General features: G+C 39.4%; 1 protein-coding gene across 14 annotated transcripts in view; it reads left to right on the top strand.

Moving 5' to 3' along the window:
* Positions 1–22,921, top strand: part of KIF21A (kinesin family member 21A) — a 184,673-nt gene that overhangs the window by 73,022 nt on the left and 88,730 nt on the right. For all 14 annotated transcript variants that reach the window (XM_043496647.1, XM_043496633.1, XM_038406479.2 and 11 more), the window contains exons 3-6: positions 688–870; positions 14,398–14,547; positions 15,774–15,908; positions 20,473–20,640. In XM_043496647.1, the coding sequence (XP_043352582.1) occupies positions 688–870; positions 14,398–14,547; positions 15,774–15,908; positions 20,473–20,640 (636 nt within the window). The remainder of the gene's footprint in view (positions 1–687; positions 871–14,397; positions 14,548–15,773; positions 15,909–20,472; positions 20,641–22,921) is intronic.

Raw genomic sequence — 22,921 nt, 5'->3', positions numbered from 1 at the left:
CAACCTCAGGACATCGCATCTCATGCCTCCCAACCAGCGGAGTCTCCTTCCGCTTTCTCCCCCCAGACATATCATCTGGTCCACTCTCCGCATTGGTACCTGTGGAGAGAACATGAAAGCGGTTAGTTACCTGTGTCTGTGTTACTGGAACCCGGACATTCCGGGTAGACAATTGAAAATAGTGCTAGCACAATTGGCTTTAATGACACATTAGTTGGCACTCTCAACAGAAATGACTAAATGGGCTTGGAAATGGGCACTATCCACTTTGTTTTGGAGATGAGGGTTGAAGCATTTTGTCAGTACCATAGGAGAAGTTTGAACTGCCACTGTTTGTGCTGTACCTGTTCTGTGGATAAGCGGAGGATTTTGATTTCCAACATAGTCAATCAAGCACTTTTCACAAGCATTTCAATCCTAAAGAAAATCTTTTTAAAGAAATCAAAGTAGTGTATCTGCTGTAGAATTGATATAGCTTCTACTTTATCTCCATTTTTAGAAATGCTTCTATTATCTTACTGTGTGTCTGGTATCTTTGTAAAGCAATTAGTAAGAGCTGTGACTTAACAGAAGTGCCTACCTTTCATATAATGGTAGTGTTCAGCAGCAACTTTATTGTCCCTTTTGACATGATGCAAGATTGTGTGCGATTTTGTGCCTTTAATATATGCTACTTCTTAAATTCAGACAGGCGCTGGCAAAACATACACCATGGGAACAGGATTTGATGTCAACATAACAGAAGAGGAACAGGGCATTATATCACGTGCTGTTAAACACCTTTTTAAATGTATCGAAGAAAAAAAGCAAGCTGCTATTAAACAAGAACTTCCAGCTCCAGAATTCAAAGTGAATGCCGAATTCTTAGAGGTAAACTTTGTTTACATAGCTATCTCTCTGGAAAGTTGGTGAAATATTTCTGTATCCCAACATCTACTTATTAAGTAGTTCTTCTCATGTAAGATATTTTAAATTTATTATTTTGCTTTTTTCCTTTAGGATTTCATGAGGACATTTATGGTATTTGATTTGGCTCTTAAATTTATAAAAAGAGACTTTATGATCTAATTCTAATTCATTCTTTTTCCAGCAGGTAGTAAATTATTTTTGTCAGGTCCATTTATAATGTATTTTGAAATATAGAAAACATTTTATATACATACATATTTAAAGTAATCGTATCCCTTTCTGAACCAGTTATGTGGTCATGGGAACAATCTCAATCACCTTTTTTTTTAAAGCTATTGAGTAAACTGAAAACTATGAAGTAAATTGCATTTACTTCATGCTTCTGAACAGTAACCTGTTCCATGCCCATTGATTTAACTCTGCCAAGAATATCTCTTATATTCCAATGCTGTTAGTAGGCTTGTTACAGCCATCATTTGAAAGCTGACTGACTGACTTAAAAATATTTTTTTCCCTAGTCCCTGGCAATATTGAAATTTTGAAGATCTCTGCACTGCAACTGTAAGGTCCTCTCACAGCTCCTTTGCTATTTAGCCCACCAAGGATTGTGTCCTCAAGTTATTCCCTAGCTGTGACCAGCATCATGGTTACAGGAATACTGCTCCACTGTCCCCTCTGTGGTCGATCTGAGTGCATCTTTTCCTTCCCCTTCTCCCTCCCCCCAACCCCAAGTTTCCAGGCCTTGTGATTTTACCTATGTTGGAGAGGAATTTGACAATTTTCTCTCTGAGACTGGGCCGTGGGCTACAGTACCTGTATATCAAATGTTCTTTCCTACAGGTCCAAATGAGTTGTAGCACCTGTGGTTCTTCCCTTCAGGAGTCTGTGATCAGTGGTATACAGTGACACAACAACCTTCTTAAAACCAAAGTATTGTTTATTTATCAGCCAGATCAAAGCATTAGAGAAACTGCCTACACGCATGTCTTATCTAAAGTCTTACCATCCCATGACAGTACCCAACGCAGGCCTAACTTCTTCAGACATCCCCAGCAGAGTGTTGTGTGTCTGTCTGGCTCTCCTGAATAAAGAGTGTTCTTTTTTAAATCCTACTACAGTTGTTTTTCTTTCCTGTTCATGACCCTTTTCTGGTCCTGGAATTGTCTTTTAACCCTGAAGTGTTTTGCTGAGGCGTGACTTATCTTGAGCTATTCTTTTCCCTTCCTGCTGAATTCATTGTATAAACCATGGAACACATTTAATTTCTGCATATGGATCTGCCTTTAAACATACGAGGGGCAGGATAAGCTGCTTCCTGGTTGCCCTTTGCCCTGCACCCAGTGAAAGCCCACCTCTGTGTTGTGAAAGCAATTCATATGGAGTTGTAGAGGCAGCTGCTGGCAGAAGAAGCCCTGACAGCACGGTTCCACATATGGGATGTGGCCTGGGAGCTGGAGTTTAAGAAGTTTGAAACCTGTGGCTATTGACTTTTAACACCATACATTAAGATTTGTGGCTTTTGCAAACTACAGACTTCTCAAACTATAACAAAATATATCCCGTAACTAGAATATTAAACTAGCACGCATTCCCCAAAAATATCCAAAGGGGTCAGCCTCATTGAGGTCAGCACAATACAACAAATGTGAAGTATTTAAGACATGCCATTTTTGGGATACAAAATGGCAACAAATACTTAAGCGTTTGACAAAGTGACCAACTCTAATATAGTTCTTGGTGCTTATCTTATTTAACTCGTAAATGGTCGAAAGGATTTTCACATATTTCTGGAAATATTCATCTCTTTGCTAGGACTAAAATGGATAGCTTTGACCCCAAGAAATTTTCCAAAGGTTGTAAGTAAGTGAATATAAGCAGGTTGTAAGCAGGTGATATAAAACTCCATATGATATAGTCTTTAACTATTACATTTGCTAATGGAAAATCTTACCTCTATTAGATCATTCATCTACGCTAATTAGATGTTAAATAATTTTTCAGTCTTATTTTATGCTAGATGTTTCTTTTTAATTTAAAATTTGTAAATTATAAAATTTAATTTATAAAATAAACTAAAAATTGTTTTCCTTATCTGTTCTTGCGCAAATTACATAACTTGCCTATGAGCCTTTCATGAACAAAGGTATTCAGTTGCTCCTGGCTAAATATTTCTGCACTTGACAGGTCTTCCTGAATTGCTTCTGTGGACCAATCCTTCATTGCAATGTTTTGCAGTGTATTGGAGGCTGGCTCACTAGTGAATAATTTGAATCTTTAAAATGTTTTTAACACTTTATTTTCATCAACATGATCGCATTGTCTTCGTGCTCTTGTGGATTAATCGCAAGTCATTTGATCAAGTCCAAGACGGAACAGTTTTTTGGTTTGGGCTGAAATTTGGGCATGCAGGTTATAGGAGAGCCCATCTGCTGAGTGCTGAGGCTGTTCTTGTGATGCCTATAATTCAGCCTCCTCTTTTAACAGTGGCATCGAGCCATTCTTGGTAGTGGTCCTGATCTATCTGATTGAATCTGTGATTTGAACGTTTCACAACACAGTTGCCTGCATGGAACTCTTCAAATACCTCCAGAGGGAGCTGGTTCAATTCTGCTTACTCCACAGATTCCCATCAAGCCTAATTTGTGCAGTCATATCAATGAAAGAATGGAAGCTTTTTTGTTTTGTTTTGTTTTTGTTTTTGTTGAAAGCACACAGATGAAACTCCCAAATTCCATCCCATTGAGCTCAGGTGAAGGGTAAGAGGATATACCCCATACCTAGGTACTGTCACAAGTATGAAAAATTGGGATGGTTGGTTGTGTTACTCAGCACCATACCATACCATCTGGTCACATAAACTTGCTGATGACAGAATAGACACTAGGTTATAGTAATCTTCTGCAGCATCAGATTTTGCAAAATCCAGGAGCTTTTCTTTAAGTTTCTTGTCATGTTGCTGTAGATCACTCAGAAGTTGTGGTAATATGAATTGCCACATTGCCCGTAAAGTGATCTTTTGTGCATAAGTGGCTTTTGTATATTTTTTTACCAGCAATGCTTTATTGTTCATCTACATAAAATTCCACTTTCAGTCCACACACTTGACAATTCAGAATCCTTTGTATGCTGTCCCAGCACTTTTAGGAAGTTAATTGATATGTGTAGGCCTCCTAAATGTGGAAACTTTACATTCTGGCACAGTATTCTTAGCTCCATCAGAGCATGGTAGAGTGATGGATGAACCGTCAAGACTACGTGCTTCTGTTGAAGATATGTGACTACTGCACATCTTTTTACAACGGTATTCAGTGTATAATCTTCATGAGCTGGGGACTGACTGATAGGCATGTAGTTAATGGAGAGTTATTGTTGCAGTGATTTTCATTAAAACTTGTCCAGACAGATTTTGGATTTTCAAGCTGATGTTTGAGGGGAAAAAAGCTGTACCCTATGCTTGTGATTTCAGAGCTTACTGGAAATCATGTACGTGTCCATCAAACCATTTTGCTAGGACATCTTCATTGAATTTTGATTGTGCTGTACCTTCTGTGATATTAGCAGGAAAGATGGTGTTCATTGCATGTGGCACATTCAAAGTAGCATAATTAGTTGGCTCTGAGTCCTGCAGTATCAGATCAGAGTGGGTCCTCTCTGCCAGGCTGCATACTGTGGCGTGAAGTATGTTTTGCTCGTCAAGTGTATCGTCATTTGTATCAATCGTATCTGCAGTGAAATAGGTAAATCTTCCTTTAACCAAGTTTGATGGGATCACTCTTCCATCCTCATTCATTGTCATCAGTGTGTTCTTGCCCAATACTATGCCAACCAAAAGTAGGTCCTTCTAGCTGCGACAGCACTCAACATTGTGAAGTAGCTGAACAAGTTGTTTTTTGGTTTTCTTTAAAACTTGTGGCCTGGTGAAGGGTGCTTCCAAGCCGAACATGCTTGGGTGTCCACTTCTTACCTCTTTACACTGTAAATGAAATCTTGTGCAATACTTAACACCCTAGATTGTTTATACGATTTCTGTTTCACATCTTCTCATAGTTCTACAATGTTATCTTCTGTGTCCTCCTCCTCACCTTCTTCAACTTCCCCTACCTCAAGAATAGACTGGCCACCTAAGAGAAGTCACAAAAACATGGATATGCTTTTTGGCACACAAGCTAGTGTGATGGGTTGAATCCCCCCCCCCCCCTTCTGGAGTGCCACCTGTTGTACTGGGATTTCGTTGAGCCTCTCCTGCTCAACCAGCCAGGATTCCATCTCCCTGCTTTGCTGAATTAGGCTCTCTAGCCTCTTGCAGCACACACACATAGGCAGGGCCACTCCCTGCTGCATTCACAGACTGAAGTCAGCTCTGTGTGAGAGGACTTCCCCAGCACTCACGTGCACACCCCTTTTGGGAGATAAACCCAAAATAATACTGTCTTGCTGTCAAGGCTGAATCCCCACTCTGGCACTTCGAGTGCAGAAGGTGGGGGCCTGCAAGGATTCTAAAAATTAATGCCGGCCACTCCAGGCTTGTATTAAACTCCCAAGGTTACAGCTTTTCTCTGACCTTGGATTGGTAGATGCTGCCACCACCCAAGTGCAGAACCCCTTTGAGAGCCCAGGAAGGTTCACTTGGGAATTTCTTCCTGTGAGGTACCCTCAAGCCCTTTCACCCCGCCCTGTGGGGAAGAGCTGAGAAAGAAGGGGGGAAGAAATAAAAACTGAAATCAGCTGTTGCTACCAGCTAATTAAACAACATGTGCACAAATCTCTTAAGACAAAAATCCAATTCTGTTCTTAAAAAAGGTAAATTTTATTAATAAAAAAAGAGAAAATACATCTGGGAACTCGGGCTATTGCTAGATTTTAAAAGAGCAACTACAGGGTTTAAGCACCAAAAAATAGCTTTCTTGAAATCCAGCTTAAAGGTTACAAGCAAAACAAAAGCACCTGGGGTTAGCACAGAGGAATCCACAAGCCATAACAAAATAAAATGGATAACCTTAATCGTATCTTCCTAGACATTTCCTGATCTATTTACGTATTCAGGGGTTTTAAATTAGTAGTTTCTAGATATAATACTGATGATTTTTTTTCATACCTGGCCGAAGCTTCTTACAGCATAGCTGCTCCCTGTCTGCCTCTCCCCGGGAGAACAACAACAAATAGCCAAAAGGGGAGTGTTGTTTCAATTTTAAAAAGTTCTAGTCTTTCCATTGGCTCTTTTGGACAGGTGCCCACTCACTTCCTTTTACCTATGCATAGCAGTGAGACTTTTTAACCCTTTACAGGTAGAGCAATTAGAGAACAGCTGCTAAGAGGGATTTTATAGCTACTGGCTGGCTGGGTGTCGATAAAAGGGAGCTATTCCCCACCACCACCCCCATTTATCACACTTGCACTGTATAGAAAAATCTACAAAGCACAAGCTCATAAAAATCCTCCCTCTTTCTCAATGTGAAGAGAGATGTGCATGACTGCTTGTCCTCCCCCCATTAGAAATTACATAAACTGGGTTTTATTATAAACAAGAAATAAGTTTATTAACTAAAAAAGGTGAATTTTAAGTGGTTAAAGGGGTATCAAACAGAACAAAGCAGGTTACCTTAGTAAATAAACAAAAACTGCATACTGAGCTTAAAACACTGATAGGATACAAATAAACAGATTCTCACCCTGTGTGATAAACAGGCTGGCAGATTCTTAAGGCCCCAGTTGCCTTGGCTTTCCCAGGTTTTCTTACACTGGCTAAAGATCTTAGTCGGGGACCATCACTTCTCACAGTTCAGTCTTTGTTTCTCAGGTGTTTTCAGGTGTGTTGTTGTAGGGAGAGTGAGGACCCCTTGATATTGTCATTGTCCCTCTTTTATATCTTCCCCCCACTTGCTGGAAAGCTTTTTTTCCTGTGACCTGGGTCAAACAGTTCCCACTGTATAGAGCTATCTCTGAGAGATTTCTGTTGCACACAGTTCCTGGGGTAATCCTTATGCTTGTGTGCATTTCTTCAATAAGCCACTAATGTTGTTTGGCCTCATCAATGTGGCACATTTGAAAGACAGAGACATGGTTAATTTTCCCAGCTTCAGATACAAAAATGATACATGTGTATAGATTGGATGAACACAACAGTAAATCAGAACCTTTCCAATGATACCTTACGTGAGCCATCTTGCATAAAGTATATCTTAGTTACACCATATTCATATCATAACCATATTTCCATAAAGAATATGGGGTGTAACATCACAGCTAGTGCTTCTTTCTTGCTGACATTTAGCCCATGCTGAGCCCAGAATGAGCAAGTATACTAAGTGTAATTTCATTGCTACTTGTACCATTGAAAGAGATTCATCTCCCAGATCACTCTTGTAAACTGGAGTGGTTCATAAATTTTCTTCTCCTGCACTGTCTAACAATTTAGAAAAAGGGATGTGACAGAATTTGACAGGCACTAATAATGTTTGTCTCTCTGAAGCAGGTAGGTCACATAAGACAATGAATTTGTAAGCACCATCAAGATGTAGAATTCGTTTTTCTTTGAAAGTTGACATGCAACTTGCAAGTGAATGTGGGACCTCTCCACTAGCATCGTTTGAGAGAAAACAGTAACTAGTCCATACCCGTGAAAGTTCCAAAATACTGTCTTTTTTCAACACAATGTTTTAACTCATTACTAAGGCAGACCATTGCCATGTCAGTACAAATATGAAAGATTCCATGCTTAATTTTTTTTACTTGCATCCAGAAGTGCTTATAGCAATTAGTGTGGTATTTCTCATCTGAGGCTGTGAGGTTATTTACACCAGCTACATGTACGGTGAGCCTCTGTTCATGCCCTGCTGCCTCAAATATTTGTTTGTTGATTTTGAATGTTGTTACAGAAGAAAGTTTTTATTTGGAACTTCCATCCTGGCAGAAAAATGCAAAGACTCCAGTTCACTTGGGGGACCTTGCTCTGTAGCCTTGTTGAGGTTTTGGTCATTGTAACTCTAGATTGGGTTTGCAGTTCATCCTTATTCTTTGATGAAGTAACATCAGTGGATTTGCGAAGTCTGCTAATTTTACCTTTCTGTACATTGCATAACAGTTTTTATGCCAAAGTAAAAATTGTGGGCATGCAGTTTCAAGAGCTGTTAGGGATGCAATTCATAGAATTCTATTTTGGAAATCCTTGAGTTTGTCTTGCATTGGTTGCCTTTTGTATTTTAGCCAATCCCTATTCACTGGAAGTCCTTTTTCATTTGTTGGAAAATATTTTTCTCATGAGATGTTGTTGAGGGAAAGGTTCAAGACTGTCTCCATGTTTTGTCTATGGAATACCTGAGAAACAGTAAATTTAATTATTAACTACTGCATGAATATTGAATAAATGATAAATTTTTATCAGTATGTAGCTTATGCCATGGCATTCCAAATCAATACTCAATTCCTGTAGACTATATGCAAAAGTCAGTTTTAGGTTAGCTTAGGGCTAATAATTACCTAATATTAACGTTTATTTTTGGAAGAGAGGAACCTATAGAAACACACTATATCATACTATGTTGTGTATGGTACTTTTTGAAATACATAGTAGTGCATTTAATTCCTTTACATATCAAAATATCTTAAAAGTATTAGTTTACTTAACATTAAGTGTTGTCCTTACTGGAAAACCAACAAAATTCAAGTGTATATCATCATGTGACCAGAGGAAGCAGAGAGTATGATCTTCAACAGAGATTGCTCCCTGTGTTTTCTGATAGCACAGTATTCCAAATTCGGAGCATATTCCGTATTGAGTACCTCTTCTTTACTTTCTGTTTGGTTGGGTTATTTTTGAGTTATAAATGGTAGCCATTTTCTTTTTTGTTTTTACTTATCTTAAAGTTCAAAATTCAGCTTGGTAAACATCACTTTCAGATTCAGCCCATTCAAATTAAGAAAGAAAATATGTTTACCAACTTTTTTCCAGAAATGTTTTGTTTCATTAATATCAATTTATCTGGGAATTTGGCCTATTTACAACTCTGCTTCGGTTAAGAGGGTGGGAGGGCTAATATGGTTACAAATATGGGCCAGTGTCACCTGTCCCCTGTCTCGCTTAGTAATTCCCTGACACTGGACTAGGAGCGCTTAAGGCCAATGGCATTTGTGCTCCTTCCCTCATTCCTACACTCCGAACGCTTACTAGTCTGCAAATCTTGTGAGTCTGCACTGGCTCTCCGGTTAATGTAACTGTAAAATCCCACATATTGCTAAACTACAAAATCTGATACTGCATAGTGGTTCTCCCTGTCACTAGTGCAGGTTGAGAAAGTTCTATTGTAAATTGTAGGAATTTGTGTATTGTTTAGTTTGGTATTTTGTCGCTGGAATCTATCTAAATCTTTTAAGCTCCACTCGTGACCATGGCTTCTTTGTAAAAAGCTGCTTGTTTGTATAAGATGTTCTACATAACTTTTAAAACGTGACTAAAGTTTAACAAACTTTACTTTGTTGTCAGACTTGCACACTTTTGCCACTATTCATTTTAGGCACAAATTTTAAACTCTCTGGCTAATGTTTGACTAGAAGAATAATGCACAATGAATAGTGCAAATGCTAAAAACTGTTCTCTTCACCCTGTATTTGGACTTTGCTTTCTAATTGTTTTGAGACTTGCAGTTGCTCTACTTCAACTTGGATAGTAGCAGCATGAGCAGTGACATAACCTTAAGAGAATATTTACTGGATTTCAAGAGTTTATGCAGCATATAACTCTACAAACATTACTGTGACTGTTGTAACCCCCAAATACTGTTCTGTAACTAAACAATGCAGTGGAAACTATAGATATAATTAGTTGTTATGCTTCTGTATCCTGTGTAAAAACAGGCCTGGGCCTCAAGCTCAAATTTAAGCAAATAAGAGATGTGATTTGGTAAAAGACATTTTTTGTTAGATATAGATTTTGTCATGTTAAAGAGTTAAAAATGTTCATAAATATTAATAAAAATATATTGGTTCTGATGGAACAAGATTAGACTGAACATGCCTCTCTGATCAGCTGATTATATAAACAGACCTCTGCTAGCGGCTGGTGCTGGATCAAGTGCACGTTGAAAGATAGAGAATTGTTACATTTTAGTATCTTTATAGTTTTATGCCTAGTTGACTAAGGAATTATTTATGTGTGAGAATTCCTCATTTATTATCTTCATGTGGTTGGCAAAAGAGGTGACTGGTTGGTTGATTGAACCCTAGCTTGGCCATCATAGGCTTTTGTAGTCTATAGGCCCAGATTCAAGATGAAAATTAGTGAGGACAGTCTTGTACAGTAAGTTTCGTGAGGACACACGTTTGAAATATTTGGACATTATTCTTCTGTCTGTATCTGTGTCTGTGTTTACTATATATATGTCTTCCCTTTGTCTTCAGCTCAGCCTGTTATATTATACCTTGCGTGCTTGAGTTTTGATTCAGTGATAAGGATAATAACCTGTCTGACTGTTTAATTTTGTGTTCTTAATTAGTATTCCTTTGTTTAAGTCTATTCAGCATTTGTGTACATGTTTACAGTAGAAGATTTCAAGTGTAGATAAGCTACTTATTTACAGCAGAATATTTCAAGTGTGGATAGGCTACATATTGACCAGATTGATCACTATGAAGAGGAGATTTGAAAGTGGTGCAAGCAAGAGATGGCAAAAACAACTGAGCTCAAAGCCAATAACTTCATTTCTCAAACTATTGGAAATCACACCTTTACCCAACAAACAATGCTACAGATAATGAAACATCTGCAACTGCAACAAGTGATATTTCACTGCCAATACCGGAACATGAGGACAATAGTCAAGAAGGAGATGTGCTAACAGTAACAGATGCAGGAGAAGATCCTGTGTACGATCAAGAAACTCAACAGCCACAGGAAGATGTAGATCTTAATGCAGCAAGAGCAATACATGAGTACCACAGGTTTGACTGTGACTAACATTGGAATTATTGACAGGAGCAATGCTGCCCAAATGCAATCTTTTCTTCAAATTAGTTGTTTTGAAATTCCAAGTAACATTCCACGAGATGCTGATTATCATGCTTTCCCTACTCATCTGTTGACAAAAACTCTTCCAAATGGTGAGACCTGCACAAAAGACTGGTTATGCTGGAGTACAGAAAAACAATCTCTGTATTGTACACCCGCTTCATTTTGAACAAAAGTGTTGCAAATGCATCAGTTCTCTCTGATCAGTCAGGAGGTAGCATCAACAGAGGTTGGAGGAAGTTGAAAGACCGAATACCGTCACATGAGAGTTCAGCATCACACAAAGAAAACTATGTTGCATGGAAATCAGCCAGTAGGGCAGCATCAGCTGAAAGTTCAGTTGAGAATTTACTCTTGATGGAACTCTCTACAGAAACTAATAACTGAAAAAAACTTCTTGAGCACATCCTGAATGTCATCCTTTTTCATTTTGAGCGGGGATTGATTTTCTTTGGTTCCAGTCAACTTATTGGTGATTGTGCAAATGGAAACTTTCTAGGCATAACTGAGCTCCTCAGCAAATATGACCCACTTTTATCAGAGCATGTTAAACGTGTTCAAGAATCGCAAGAGAGTCAAAAGTGCATGCAAGTCCATTATCTCTCCACACGCATACAAAACGAGTTTGAGCTATGTGGGTCATTCGTACAAGTAACAATTCTTGATGAGATTCGAAATGCCAAGTATTTTTCAATCATTGTTGATTCCACTCCAGATTGTTCTCACAAGGAACAGACTACTATGGTTATTCGATATATTAAGATTGTAGACAGCTCACAATTTTCAATTGAAAGATTTATTTTGTTTGATACTTTCACGAGAAAAACTGGAAAAGAAATTGCTGCTCGAGTACTAGCAATTCTAGAAGGTTTTAAGTTAGATTTTCAGGTCTGCATTGGTTAGGCCTATGACAATGAATCTACTATGGCTGGGAAGTACAAAAGTGTACAAGCAGTTCTGCGTGAGCATAATTCACACACTCAACCTTGTTCAACTGTGTTGAACCATGCAAGGAGGCAATTACTTTGGAACTGTTCAGCAAATGTACAAGCTCTTCAGTAGCAGTCCACAAAGGTGGGAAATTCTGAAGCAATCTCTTCATGTTTCACTGCATGGGATGTCCAAAACTAGATGGTCTGCAAGGATTAATGGTGTTTAACCAATTGCACAGCATTTGAATTCAGTGAGAGAGGCTTTAAATAAGCTTGAATCTCAATCTCACTGCATAGGCTCAAAGTAAACTTCAGTCTATTCAGAAGCACATGTCCAAATTTGAATGCATTCTGATGTCATCTTTGTGGATGAAGCTACTTAAAATGATCCACCAAACTAATCTGGTAATTGAAGCACGCAATGCTGCACTTGATGTTGAGCGGGATAACATTGAAAGTCTTATCCACGACATTCAACAGATACGTGAACAATGGGTTGTGATCCTGACTGAGCGCAAATTAGTAGCACAGAATATTGGCATTTCATCTGAGTTCTCCACCAATCGCAACTTACCTACTGAATCCGATGCTGAGCAGCATAATAGGGTCAATGTCTTCCTTGTCATCATTGACTCTATTCAATCAGGTCTTATACATCGATTTGAGTCACTGCAACTAATTTGTACCCCTTTTTGGGTTTCTCTGGCAGTTCAACCGATGGAGTAATGAAGATCTACTTTCTGCAGCTGAACAATTTCAGCAACAGTATAAGAAAGAAATCTCAAAAGATCTCAGTGACGAGGTCATCTTCCTCAAATGACTATATTCCGTAAACTTTAAATTGGATTGCAAGCCAAAGGAATTGCTTCAAGAAATTCTCGAATTTGGACTCTCTGGGGTGTTTCCTAATATCACATTTGTATTGTGTATTTTTGTCAGTTTGCCTGCATCAGTGGCTTCAGGTGAATGCACATTCAATGTGTTGAAGCAGGTAAAGAACTATCACCATTCAACTATGGGATAAGAGCATTTGAATGGGCTTCCCATGCTTAATATCAACTTGACATTGCACAAAAGCTAAATTTTTCCTCAATAATTAGTGCATTGATTTGCGCAGAAAAAGGCTAGAAAAGCATTTGTTAAATAAAAAAAATATTCAAATTATGTCTCTTTTTTTTTTGATGCCTTATTTTGTTTTCATGTGTTATCATTTGTTTTTTTTTAATTATGGCTAGGGGCCTTAAAAGTGACCCAGGCCTCTCTGGACCTCTGAGACAGCTTGCCTGCATTTAAAAAAATCCCACATGTGCTAAGTAACTAGTATGTCAAGCCTACAACTAGAAATAAAAATGTTACTTCTGCCTAATTTGTCTTGCAAAAGCCACTGCACAGGAGTTGCATTCCATACTATTCTTTTTGATAAGTGCATACACAATAATCTCAGGCACTGTAATTAGGTCCTGAGGACCTTTAAAAATAAATTTCTTTTTATTAGGTGCTTAAGTATTGATTTAGAGGCCTAAACTTACTCACACGTATGTTGAAAATCTTGGCTAAGCCAAGTTTTGATTCTCTCAGGCTGTTGGACAATAGCTTTTTTCTTAATGTTTGTTCTCTAAAGGCTAAATATTATGTGAATATTTGACAGCCTAAAAATATCATATATGTGTTGCTTTTATTATTTATATTAAAGTTGTGACTGTAGGCCCCAATTAAGATTTGGGCCCATTGTTCCAGGCAATGTACAAAGGTAGAGTTAAGAAACAATGCCCCAAAGAGTTTATCTAAATAGACAAGACCCTTTACCTACCTATTTTCTAACTTGCAACTAGAGTATGACTTGTAAGTTCCATGTCAGTTTCACAGTGTTGTTGTGTGTGGTTGTTTTGGTATTTTTCATGTAATATTTTTGGATGGGGTGGATTTTTTGTTTTACTTAGATATTCTATGTATTCTAGGGCAGTGGTGGGTGAACAGGAAGGGATTAGCCAAAAGGAAAAACCAAAAAAGGGGCATTGAGGGGAGGAAGGGAGATGGGGGCGAGAAGGATAGAGAGGAACATGTCAGGCAAGTGGGGTGAGGGACTGAATGGAAGGAGGGTTGAAGCAAACAGTCAGACAGCAGAGGGGAAAGAATGTCCAAAGTAAAACTACAGAAAGCAGTCTGAAATCATCGGTGTCCAAAGGTGCTTTGCACTGAAACTGTTTCTGCAATTGTTCTGCTAGCTTTGAGTGTCTCCTTTGGGTTGGCTTCACCCTAGAATTTCTCTCCCCTCCGCACCCACTCCTCCCCCTGCCACATGGCTCAAATTGACATTGCTCATGTTTCTTAAATTAGATAGTAAAAGTGCATAGATAATTAACCTCTGGTCATTTTTGTGTTCACTGATTGTTCTCCTAATGCTGTATTTTATACTGTGGCCCTTATGGTAATTATTGATGAATCTCCTATGAGAAGTCAATTTTAGAATGTTATGTAAAGGTAATATGTAGACGTTTTGTTTTTTGTTTAGAATTTATTACCAAAAGTAACATTTTATGCCTTTTTCTTTGCTAGCTTTACAATGAAGAAGTTCTTGATTTGTTTGATACAACGCGTGATATCGATGCAAAAAATAAAAAATCAAATATCAAAATACATGAAGATTCAACTGGAGGAATTTATACAGTAGGAGTTACAACACGAACTGTGAATGGAGAAGCAGAGGTGATAACTGAAAATAAGTTTATATATAACATATGCATCCCCAGTATAAAAATATGGATTGTCTCTAGTTTGATGGACAAACTTGTTAAACCCTGACTCATTTATCAGTCCTCCCCCCACCCCCAGTTGAACTTGAACTTACTATATTTCAAGTTTAACTGTTTTCAAACCATAGATGCAGGCAGAGGTTGTTGGTGGTGGTGGGTAGAAAATACTAATGCTATTGTCCACAGTTTCTAACGTCTGATAAACATAAGGACTAAATATGTAGGACTTCCTTTTCATTAGTGACAGAAACTTCTTAAGCCCAGCAATTTAATTTAAGCTTAAAATAGAGATGAGAACTTTTGTTTCAGACACTTTTATGTCTATAGGTTGATACAAATAGGACCTGCATTAAGTAAGGGCTTGTCTTCACTACCTTAGTTACGCTACTCCCGCTAAGTGAATAATGTTATAGAGTTGATGTAACTTAGGTCGACTTACCCCGGTGTCTTCATTGTGCTGCGTCAACGGGAGATGTTCTCCAGTTGACTTACTTTACTCTTCCAAGGGAGCTGAAGTACCAGAGTCAACTGGAGAGCACTTTGCTGTTAATTTAGTGGGTCTTCACTTCAACCCGCTAAATCAACACCTGCTGCATCAATTTCAGCAGCGCCTCCGGTAGTGAAGACAAGCCCTAAGAAAGAACAGGAGCTGTGTTTAGCATAGCTTTATAATGGTAGTGTAGTTCCAGCATGTATATGTGTACCCTAGATCCTATGTATACTACTTTTCCCATGTTAGGAAAGCATTTTTAAAATGACTTTTTCAAATGCATTTTTGCTGGTCAGAATAATTTTACTGCAATGGTTTTAAAATTCTGTCCCTAAATCTTGTTAGTGCCCATCTTGGCACTAATGTGGGAAATTGTATTGTAGATGGTGCTCTAGTACACTACTGCTTTAAGTGTTGGAGGGATATCTTCTTGTCACTCTCTGAGGAATATAGCTGTAAAAAGCTCAGAAGAGTGTACTGAGAAGCCACAGTGAAACCACATAACTCTTCTGTCCACTCATAAGATTCCATGCAGTTTTCATTTAAAAGCAGCTGAAACATTAGTTGAGCAAGGAAACAATCTATTTATAGCAAGAGCATTTCTAAAGTGCAGACAGGTAAGTGTAGCAACTCTTGCTCTTTTTAAAAAAAATAAAAAATGGAATATATACATTTTGTCTCTCTTACAGATGATACAGTGTTTGAAGTTGGGTGCTTTATCTCGAACCACTGCCAGTACTCAGATGAATGTTCAAAGCTCACGTTCGCATGCCATCTTCACTATACACTTGTGTCAAACCAGAGTTTGTTCTGCAATTGACACTGTATGTATTACAGATTTAAAGAACTTTGCTTTAGTGACAACTTTTCCGAATGTGAATATTGATTTGTCAGATAACTGTTCTGTGTTTGAGTTGCGTTTAGTAAAAATATCACACTCATCACCATACCATTTGCTAGGCACTATGAATTAATTTGATCTAATCTGTGCACATGTAACCAGCCCCATAGCTGAAGGCAATAGTAAACTTGTCAATTTCATATGTGAATCAGCCACTGTTGGGCTGCTTAGTTCCCTCTTCCCTTCCTGTGAGAGAGGCTTTTGGTTGCTATTGGGAGGGGGAGAGGAAGTTCTGCCTATGGCACCTCTTATTGGTTATTCTGCCAGGGAGGTAAATGGGCAACCAATCATAGGGCTCAAATTTGCTAGGAGGCTGGACCTTCTTGCTACACTGCAAGGATGGGCTCCAGCCTTAGCCAGAATCATGTCGTGAAAAAATAGCAAGAGTTGGCAATACTTTGTAACAGGGGCCCTTTAAGGGTTGGGGGCCTGGGGCCAGCCAGCCCTATTTTAGGTTCGAGCCCCATTAAGAACTGGTTGAGAGCTGGTCGTTCACAAGGTCCCAACCAAGCTGAATCCCCTGCCCCCATAGCAGCCTGAAGCCATTTTCACAGGAGGGGAGGAGGGAGCTAGAGAGCTGAGCCGCTCAGAGCAGCTATGCTCCCCTCCTGTGAGCAGTGGGGGAAGGGTGATTCCTCTGCTTCTTGCCCCTCTTTTCTCCCTCCCTGTGCCACCTGACCTGGGAACAGGCGGCGGGGGTGGGGGGGTGAAGACGTTCTGGAGTTTCCCCCCACTCCTGGAAGGGGGAGAGGGGGACCCCAGTACAGCCCCACCCAGGCTGGGAGAAGGAGGTGAAGAACCACGGGAGGAGGAGAGGTGCAGTTGGGGCAGCTGAACTGATGGTGGGGCTGAACTGATAGGGGTGAGGGTTGGGGTGCTGAACTGATGGGGGTGGGGACAGAATTAACTGCTGGGCAGGGGCAGGGAAGATATGGGGGTTAGAGCTTCTGCAACAGGGTCCAAAATCATCTTACTCAATGAATTTGGAAGAGTAGGCAACACTAATTATCACACACAGGAGATGTGCAGAAAGAGTTCAAAAATCAAAAGACAAATAGCCCCCCCATAGTCATTATAAAAAAAAATCTCATACTTTTTTGGGGGCTCGAGTCATGATTTTTGATCTCTTGAGGTTGACAATACTAGTTACATATCCTCTTTTCTGGGGGGCGTTAGTAAGATCTTTTGAAAATCTGGTATATGACAGTAGTGGATCCTGAAACCCAAACTGCAGCTGATTAAAAGGCTCTCTTGTGTTTCTACAGTGCCTAGCATAATGGGTTCCTGATCTTAATGGGGGCCCTTGGACACAACTGGAATACAAATAATCAGTTGGGGGCAGGGAAAGACGCAGTTCAGGTTTTGCTTTTTTCATAGACGACAGCTTCTAGAGACATCTGTTACTAGGGTAACAGATTTACTCCTTTGGCAGACAGCACAGCAGATGCTGCCACCATTTTCCTCTCCATGCAGGAGGGAGCCTGCAGTAGTAGCCTCTGCTGCCCAGAGAGGATAGGCAGCTGGGTCTGCAGTGGATTGAAAGGGTTCTATATCATCTACATTTATTCCCTCTGCACTTAGAGAAGTCCTTAAACCTATATAATGACAGGTTTCAGAGTAGCAGCCGTGACATTCGAGGACCAGTTGGAGAGCACTTTGATCTCTCTGGTCACTCGATTGCAGGCTGGGAGTGGCTGTCCTTCAACAAGGAAGCTTCAAAAGCAGACTCCAGCAAGGGACTGCTGAGTTGGAATTGATTTGCAAACTGGATGCAATTAATTTGGGCTTGAGTGGAGACTGGGAGTGGATGGGTCATTGCACGGGGTAGGGATGTTTCCCCATGTTGATTCTCACCCCCACCCCACCCCCCACTGTTCCTCAGATATTCTTGTTGACTGCTGGAGGTGGCCTACCTTGCTTGTCATCATGGAGGGTTTTCCTTTCCCCCCCTCTGCTGCTGGTGATGGCTTATCTTGGGTGATCGCTCTCCTTGCAGTGTGTATGGTGAACCCGTTGTTTCATGTTCTCTCTGTGTGTGTGTCGGTCTCCCCTCTGTTTTTTCCGCCGGGTGCATCCAATGGGGTGGGCTGTGGCTCACGAAAGCTTATGCTCTAATAAATTTGTTAGTCTCTAAGGTGCCACAAGTACTCCTTTTCTTAAACCTATAGTTTATTTTCTAAGTTGGCAAGAATGAAAGGATGTGTTAATATTTAAGGAGTGAGAAAGAGTGTGTGCGCATGAGGTATAAATTAGCTCTATAACTGTTACAGACTCAGAAATAAGGTACTGCATCTCTTAAGAAAAATGATGCATCGTAATAGCCTATTTTGAAACCTACAAAATCACCTGTGAGAAATGAAATGCTTGATTTCTAGTAAGTTTAAACTTCAAAACATTGCAGTCAAAGACCACTAATGGCTGAGGGGATGCAAAACCTATCGCACTCTGGTCACCAATTTTAAAACCAGCCCATATTGGTAGTGATTTGAAAATTTGTAATATTTTGACCAGTTTGCAGAATACACCTATATGAAATGAGTTGGTCTTAGTCCAGCTTCAGTGAACATGTCCACAGCACAGATTGCCATGAAAACAGACACTAATTGGTTCCCTTGTTGCCAATCTTAGCAGAGGGTCCAAGGAGTAAATAAATAAGCACAGGGAAGGAACGATTTTCTCAACCCACAGGTGTTTCCTCCACAATGGGATTGAGCCATATGGGCAGGACAGAGTGAGGACTACTGTTAGGTTTTGCTGCCTATGCTGTATCTGTTTTGGGATGGGTAAGTCATCAGTCTCCAGGGTAAACAGCAGCATCAAACACACACAGTCTACTAAGGACTGTTGCACCAGCCAGAGTAATCACAGTGGATGGCATCATACCAGACATGGTATAGTGAAGTTCTTCAATCTGGCTCAGTCTTGTGAATCCATTAATCTCTGGCGTGGCCGTACACGTGGTGTCAAGTAAGGTCAGGACATGCACTCGTTCGCACATTGATAGAGAGTTTGTGCTGGGGTGCTTTTGTCCATCCTGGTGACACTGCTGAAGAACATGCAGTGGTGCTTTAGAATATAGCATATGATTGAATGAAGGGATTGTGACATTTCACATGAAGTCAAACCACTTTATGCTCAGAATTTGGCACTGACAGTGCACATGGAATGCCTCTTGCTGCTTCACTTCTGCCTGTAAGAAGGTCCAGGTTTCTGTCTGGTATAGCTGTACAGGCAGTATCCAAGTTTGGTAGATCCTGAACTTTGTCTCAGCGCAAAGATATTTTTGCATTCATAAGCAAGACATAGGCTTCATGCAGGAGGTGGTGAGACCTGTTCGTCGAAGAACATCCAGTTTGCTGCAGGTATTTGAACTTCGCTTGTAGCCTAAGTAGATGAACTTGTCAACACTTTGCATGATACTTGACCCCACTGGTACTGGGGGCTCTGGTGGCCCATCTCTGAGGTTCTGGACCTTGATCTTCTGCCATGAGATGTTAAACCCCATAGTGCAGGTGGTGTTTTGGAGATGTTGGAGGGCAGGTCTGAAATTCTCTGACTTCCCTCAGGATAAGGCCTACTAATTCTTTTCTTAAAAAAATGCTTTGGGGTGGCCTTATAACAATGAAAGAGAATGTTTTTGCTGCCATGCATGAGGATGTTGATATGAGTGACTGACTGAAACCCTCCTATAGCTTAAGCCACTAAAGACAAGGTGCCCGACAGACTTTATGCGGTTGGTGTGAAGAGATTAGGGTGTGCTGTTACCACCTTGATGGAGATGGTGAATTTTTCCTTTCCTCTTTCTCCCTTCTCCTGCCCCTACTTCATCCCCGGTCTAAAATGTGGGTTTTGCTATAATAGTGGCAGCTGGGAAGAGGATAAGAAGAGAATAAGTATTTCCTACAATGAAAGTCTGGGATGATGCCCTAATGATCGTTATGGATCAGGACTAGAATTATAGAGTATTAAATCAGTGGATCTTTAGCTAACATTCACTGTGCTATTTTGACAGGTTGATGAACTAAGCAAATGTGTGTTACTTTAGAAGGTGACACACAATGCATTAACCAATACATTTTTAACCAATTATTGGGGTGAGTCGGGGGGAAGATCCAGGTTTATGATCAAACTTTTTTGCCCTGCTGTCTAGCTTTTTTTGCATTTCTTAATACAGTGTTTTTCTCTATTAAGAAGCAGTTGGAATTGTTAAGGCTGAACACTCATGTGTGGAACTTTGTTTTGGTGCTGATATTTGTCTCAAGTTGACTTTTTATGAAAAATGTGTTCATGTGTGCACCTAAACTTGAGGAGGATTTGGGAGTAATTGCTTTGTTAAAAAGAGATTAGTTTTATTAAATTGAGGAGATGGAAGGGAACAGCACTGTCCCTTGTCAAATAATTGCTATTTAAATTTTGTTAATATGCAGTAAAGTGTTTTTACTACTTTTTCTTGTTGCAAAGCTTTATTAATTCTTTCTTTGTTGCAGGACAACGTGACAGATAACAAGATAATTTCTGAATCTTCCCAGACGAATGAGTTTGAAACCCTTACTGCCAAGTTCCATTTTGTTGATCTGGCAGGATCTGAAAGATTAAAGCGTACAGGAGCTACAGGAGAGAGAGCAAAAGAAGGCATTTCTATCAACTGTGGACTAGTAAGATTAAAGACTTGTTTTGTTAAGCTGTTAACCTTTTCTTGTTTTTCGTTCTCTTCCATTGAGTAATCTCTGAAGTGGAAATGTTTAGTGATGCTCTGAACTAAGGATTTTGTATAAGAGCTAAGAAATGACAATTTATAGCAGTTCTAACTAGGTTCCCATACTTGTTAACAATTCCTGGGTTGCACTAGACTGTAACTGGAAAACTGTGGTATCAGTAATTCTCTCTGAAAGTAACTTGGGCACTGCAGAAAATATTTTTAGCTGAAGTATACCCTCTACTGATTTTAGCAGCAGTCACATTGTACAGAACTTACAGCAAACAAAAGCTAGAATTAAAATGTGTTTGCTGTAGTAAAATTTTAAATAGAATTAAAAAATATATAGTAGATTGCTAGGCTTATAGTGATATTATGAAAATGAAAATATTTCTTTAAAAGGACACAATCAACTTGAAATATAATTCATTAAAAAATGTAAAGTAGTTTCTGGTCCTATGTATACCCCGTCTATTTCGATGATTTTACAATTGAATTTTACTATTAAAAAAAAATTTCTCTCCCCTGTTGCTGTGTGAAAGACCCAGACAAACAGGGGAAACAGACAGACTTTAAGTGACTCCATGTCAAGCCTCTGATCCTTGCACTTGCTTGGAGCCGTGTTGGTTTATTAGGGCTCTGTGTCGGTATAAGGGGTCTGCCTATGAAATTTTCTTTACAGGACTGGGTACCAAATTGGTTCATTTTACAGGTGAAAACATGCCTTCTAACAGCCAGACTGCACAGTTAGCTTGTGATCAGAACATAACTTCTCTTTCTTTCTGGCTCAGTGATAAAGATTCTGCAACTGGAGCTTAGTTAACAATTTTATTAACATGGTGAGAGGCAGAAAAGAGTTCAGCCTAGTTGCCCAAAATTGTACTGACTCAGCAGACCTAGCAGGAGTTTTTGGTTTCTCTGGGTTTTTTTAAATCTTACATGCTTGTTTTAGTAACAAAAATATAACATGCATAAAATCTGATTGATAAGGTACTGCTTTAATAAAGTCATCATAACTGCACTTATAAAAATATTTTAAACATTAAAATTTTAATACACTGAATTACTTTTATAGCATTTTGTTGTAATTCAGAGGTGGCAAATAACTTAAACAAAATCAAGCATATGGGAACACTACTGAAATAGCATTGAATATGAAATTTTATAATTGTTGGCTCAATTAAGACATTTTACAAAAATATATTAGGAATTAGTTGTACAGAGTGCCACCTTGGGGTATATATTTAGAAGAACAAATACAGCTGAGATGCCATAGATGCGAAGACCTCAAAGAAAGTGGTTATTTTCCTTTACAATTTAGACCTTGATACTGCAGATGTTTACACACATGAATAATCCCATTGAAGGAAATGGAATTGCACATGTACATACGTTTTCGCAGGAATAGGCAATTTTTATCTAGGCAATAGATGGTTTATAAATACCATGTAAACACTTGCTATAACAATGTAGAAAGAAAAGGAGTACTTGTGGCACCTTCGAGACTAACAAATTTATTTGAGCATAAGCTTTCGTGAGCTACAGCTCACTTCATCGGATGCATTTGGTGGAAAATACAGTGGGGAGATTTATATACACACACAGAGAACATGAAACAATGGGTTTTATCATACACACTGTAAAGGAGAGTGATCACTTAAGATGAGCTATTACCAGCAGCGGGGGTGGGGGAGGGAAGGAGGAAAACCTTCCATGGTGACAAGCAAGGTAGGCCATTTCCAGCAGTTAACAAGAACATCTGAGGAACAGTGTGGGGGTGAGGTGGGGGAGAGAAATAACATGGGGAAATAGTTTTACTTTGTGTAATGACTCATCCATTCCCAGTCTCTATTCAAGCTTAAGTTAATTGTATCCAGTTTGCAAATTAATTGCAATTCAGCAGTCTCTCGTTGGAGTCTGTTTTTGAAGTTTTTTTGTTGAAGGATAGCCACCCTCAGGTCTGTAATCGAGTGACCGGAGAGATTGAAGTGTTCTCCGACTGGTTTTTGAATGTTATAATGCTTGACTTCTGATTTGTGTCCATTTATTCTTTTACGTAGAGACAGTCCAGTTTGACCAATGTACACGGCAGAGGGGCATTGCTGGCACATGATGGCATATATCACATTGGTAGATGTGCAGGTGAATGAGCCTCCGATACTGTGGCTGATGTGATTAGGCCCTATGATGGTGTCCCCTGAATAGCTATGTGGACAGAGTTGGCAAAGGGCTTTGTTGCA

Source organism: Dermochelys coriacea, chromosome 1, assembly GCF_009764565.3.
Source record: "Dermochelys coriacea isolate rDerCor1 chromosome 1, rDerCor1.pri.v4, whole genome shotgun sequence".
NCBI classification, from domain to species: Eukaryota; Metazoa; Chordata; order Testudines; family Dermochelyidae; genus Dermochelys; species Dermochelys coriacea.
Note: the sequence above shows the minus strand (reverse complement) of the source record. Positions and strands in the feature narration are given on the sequence as shown.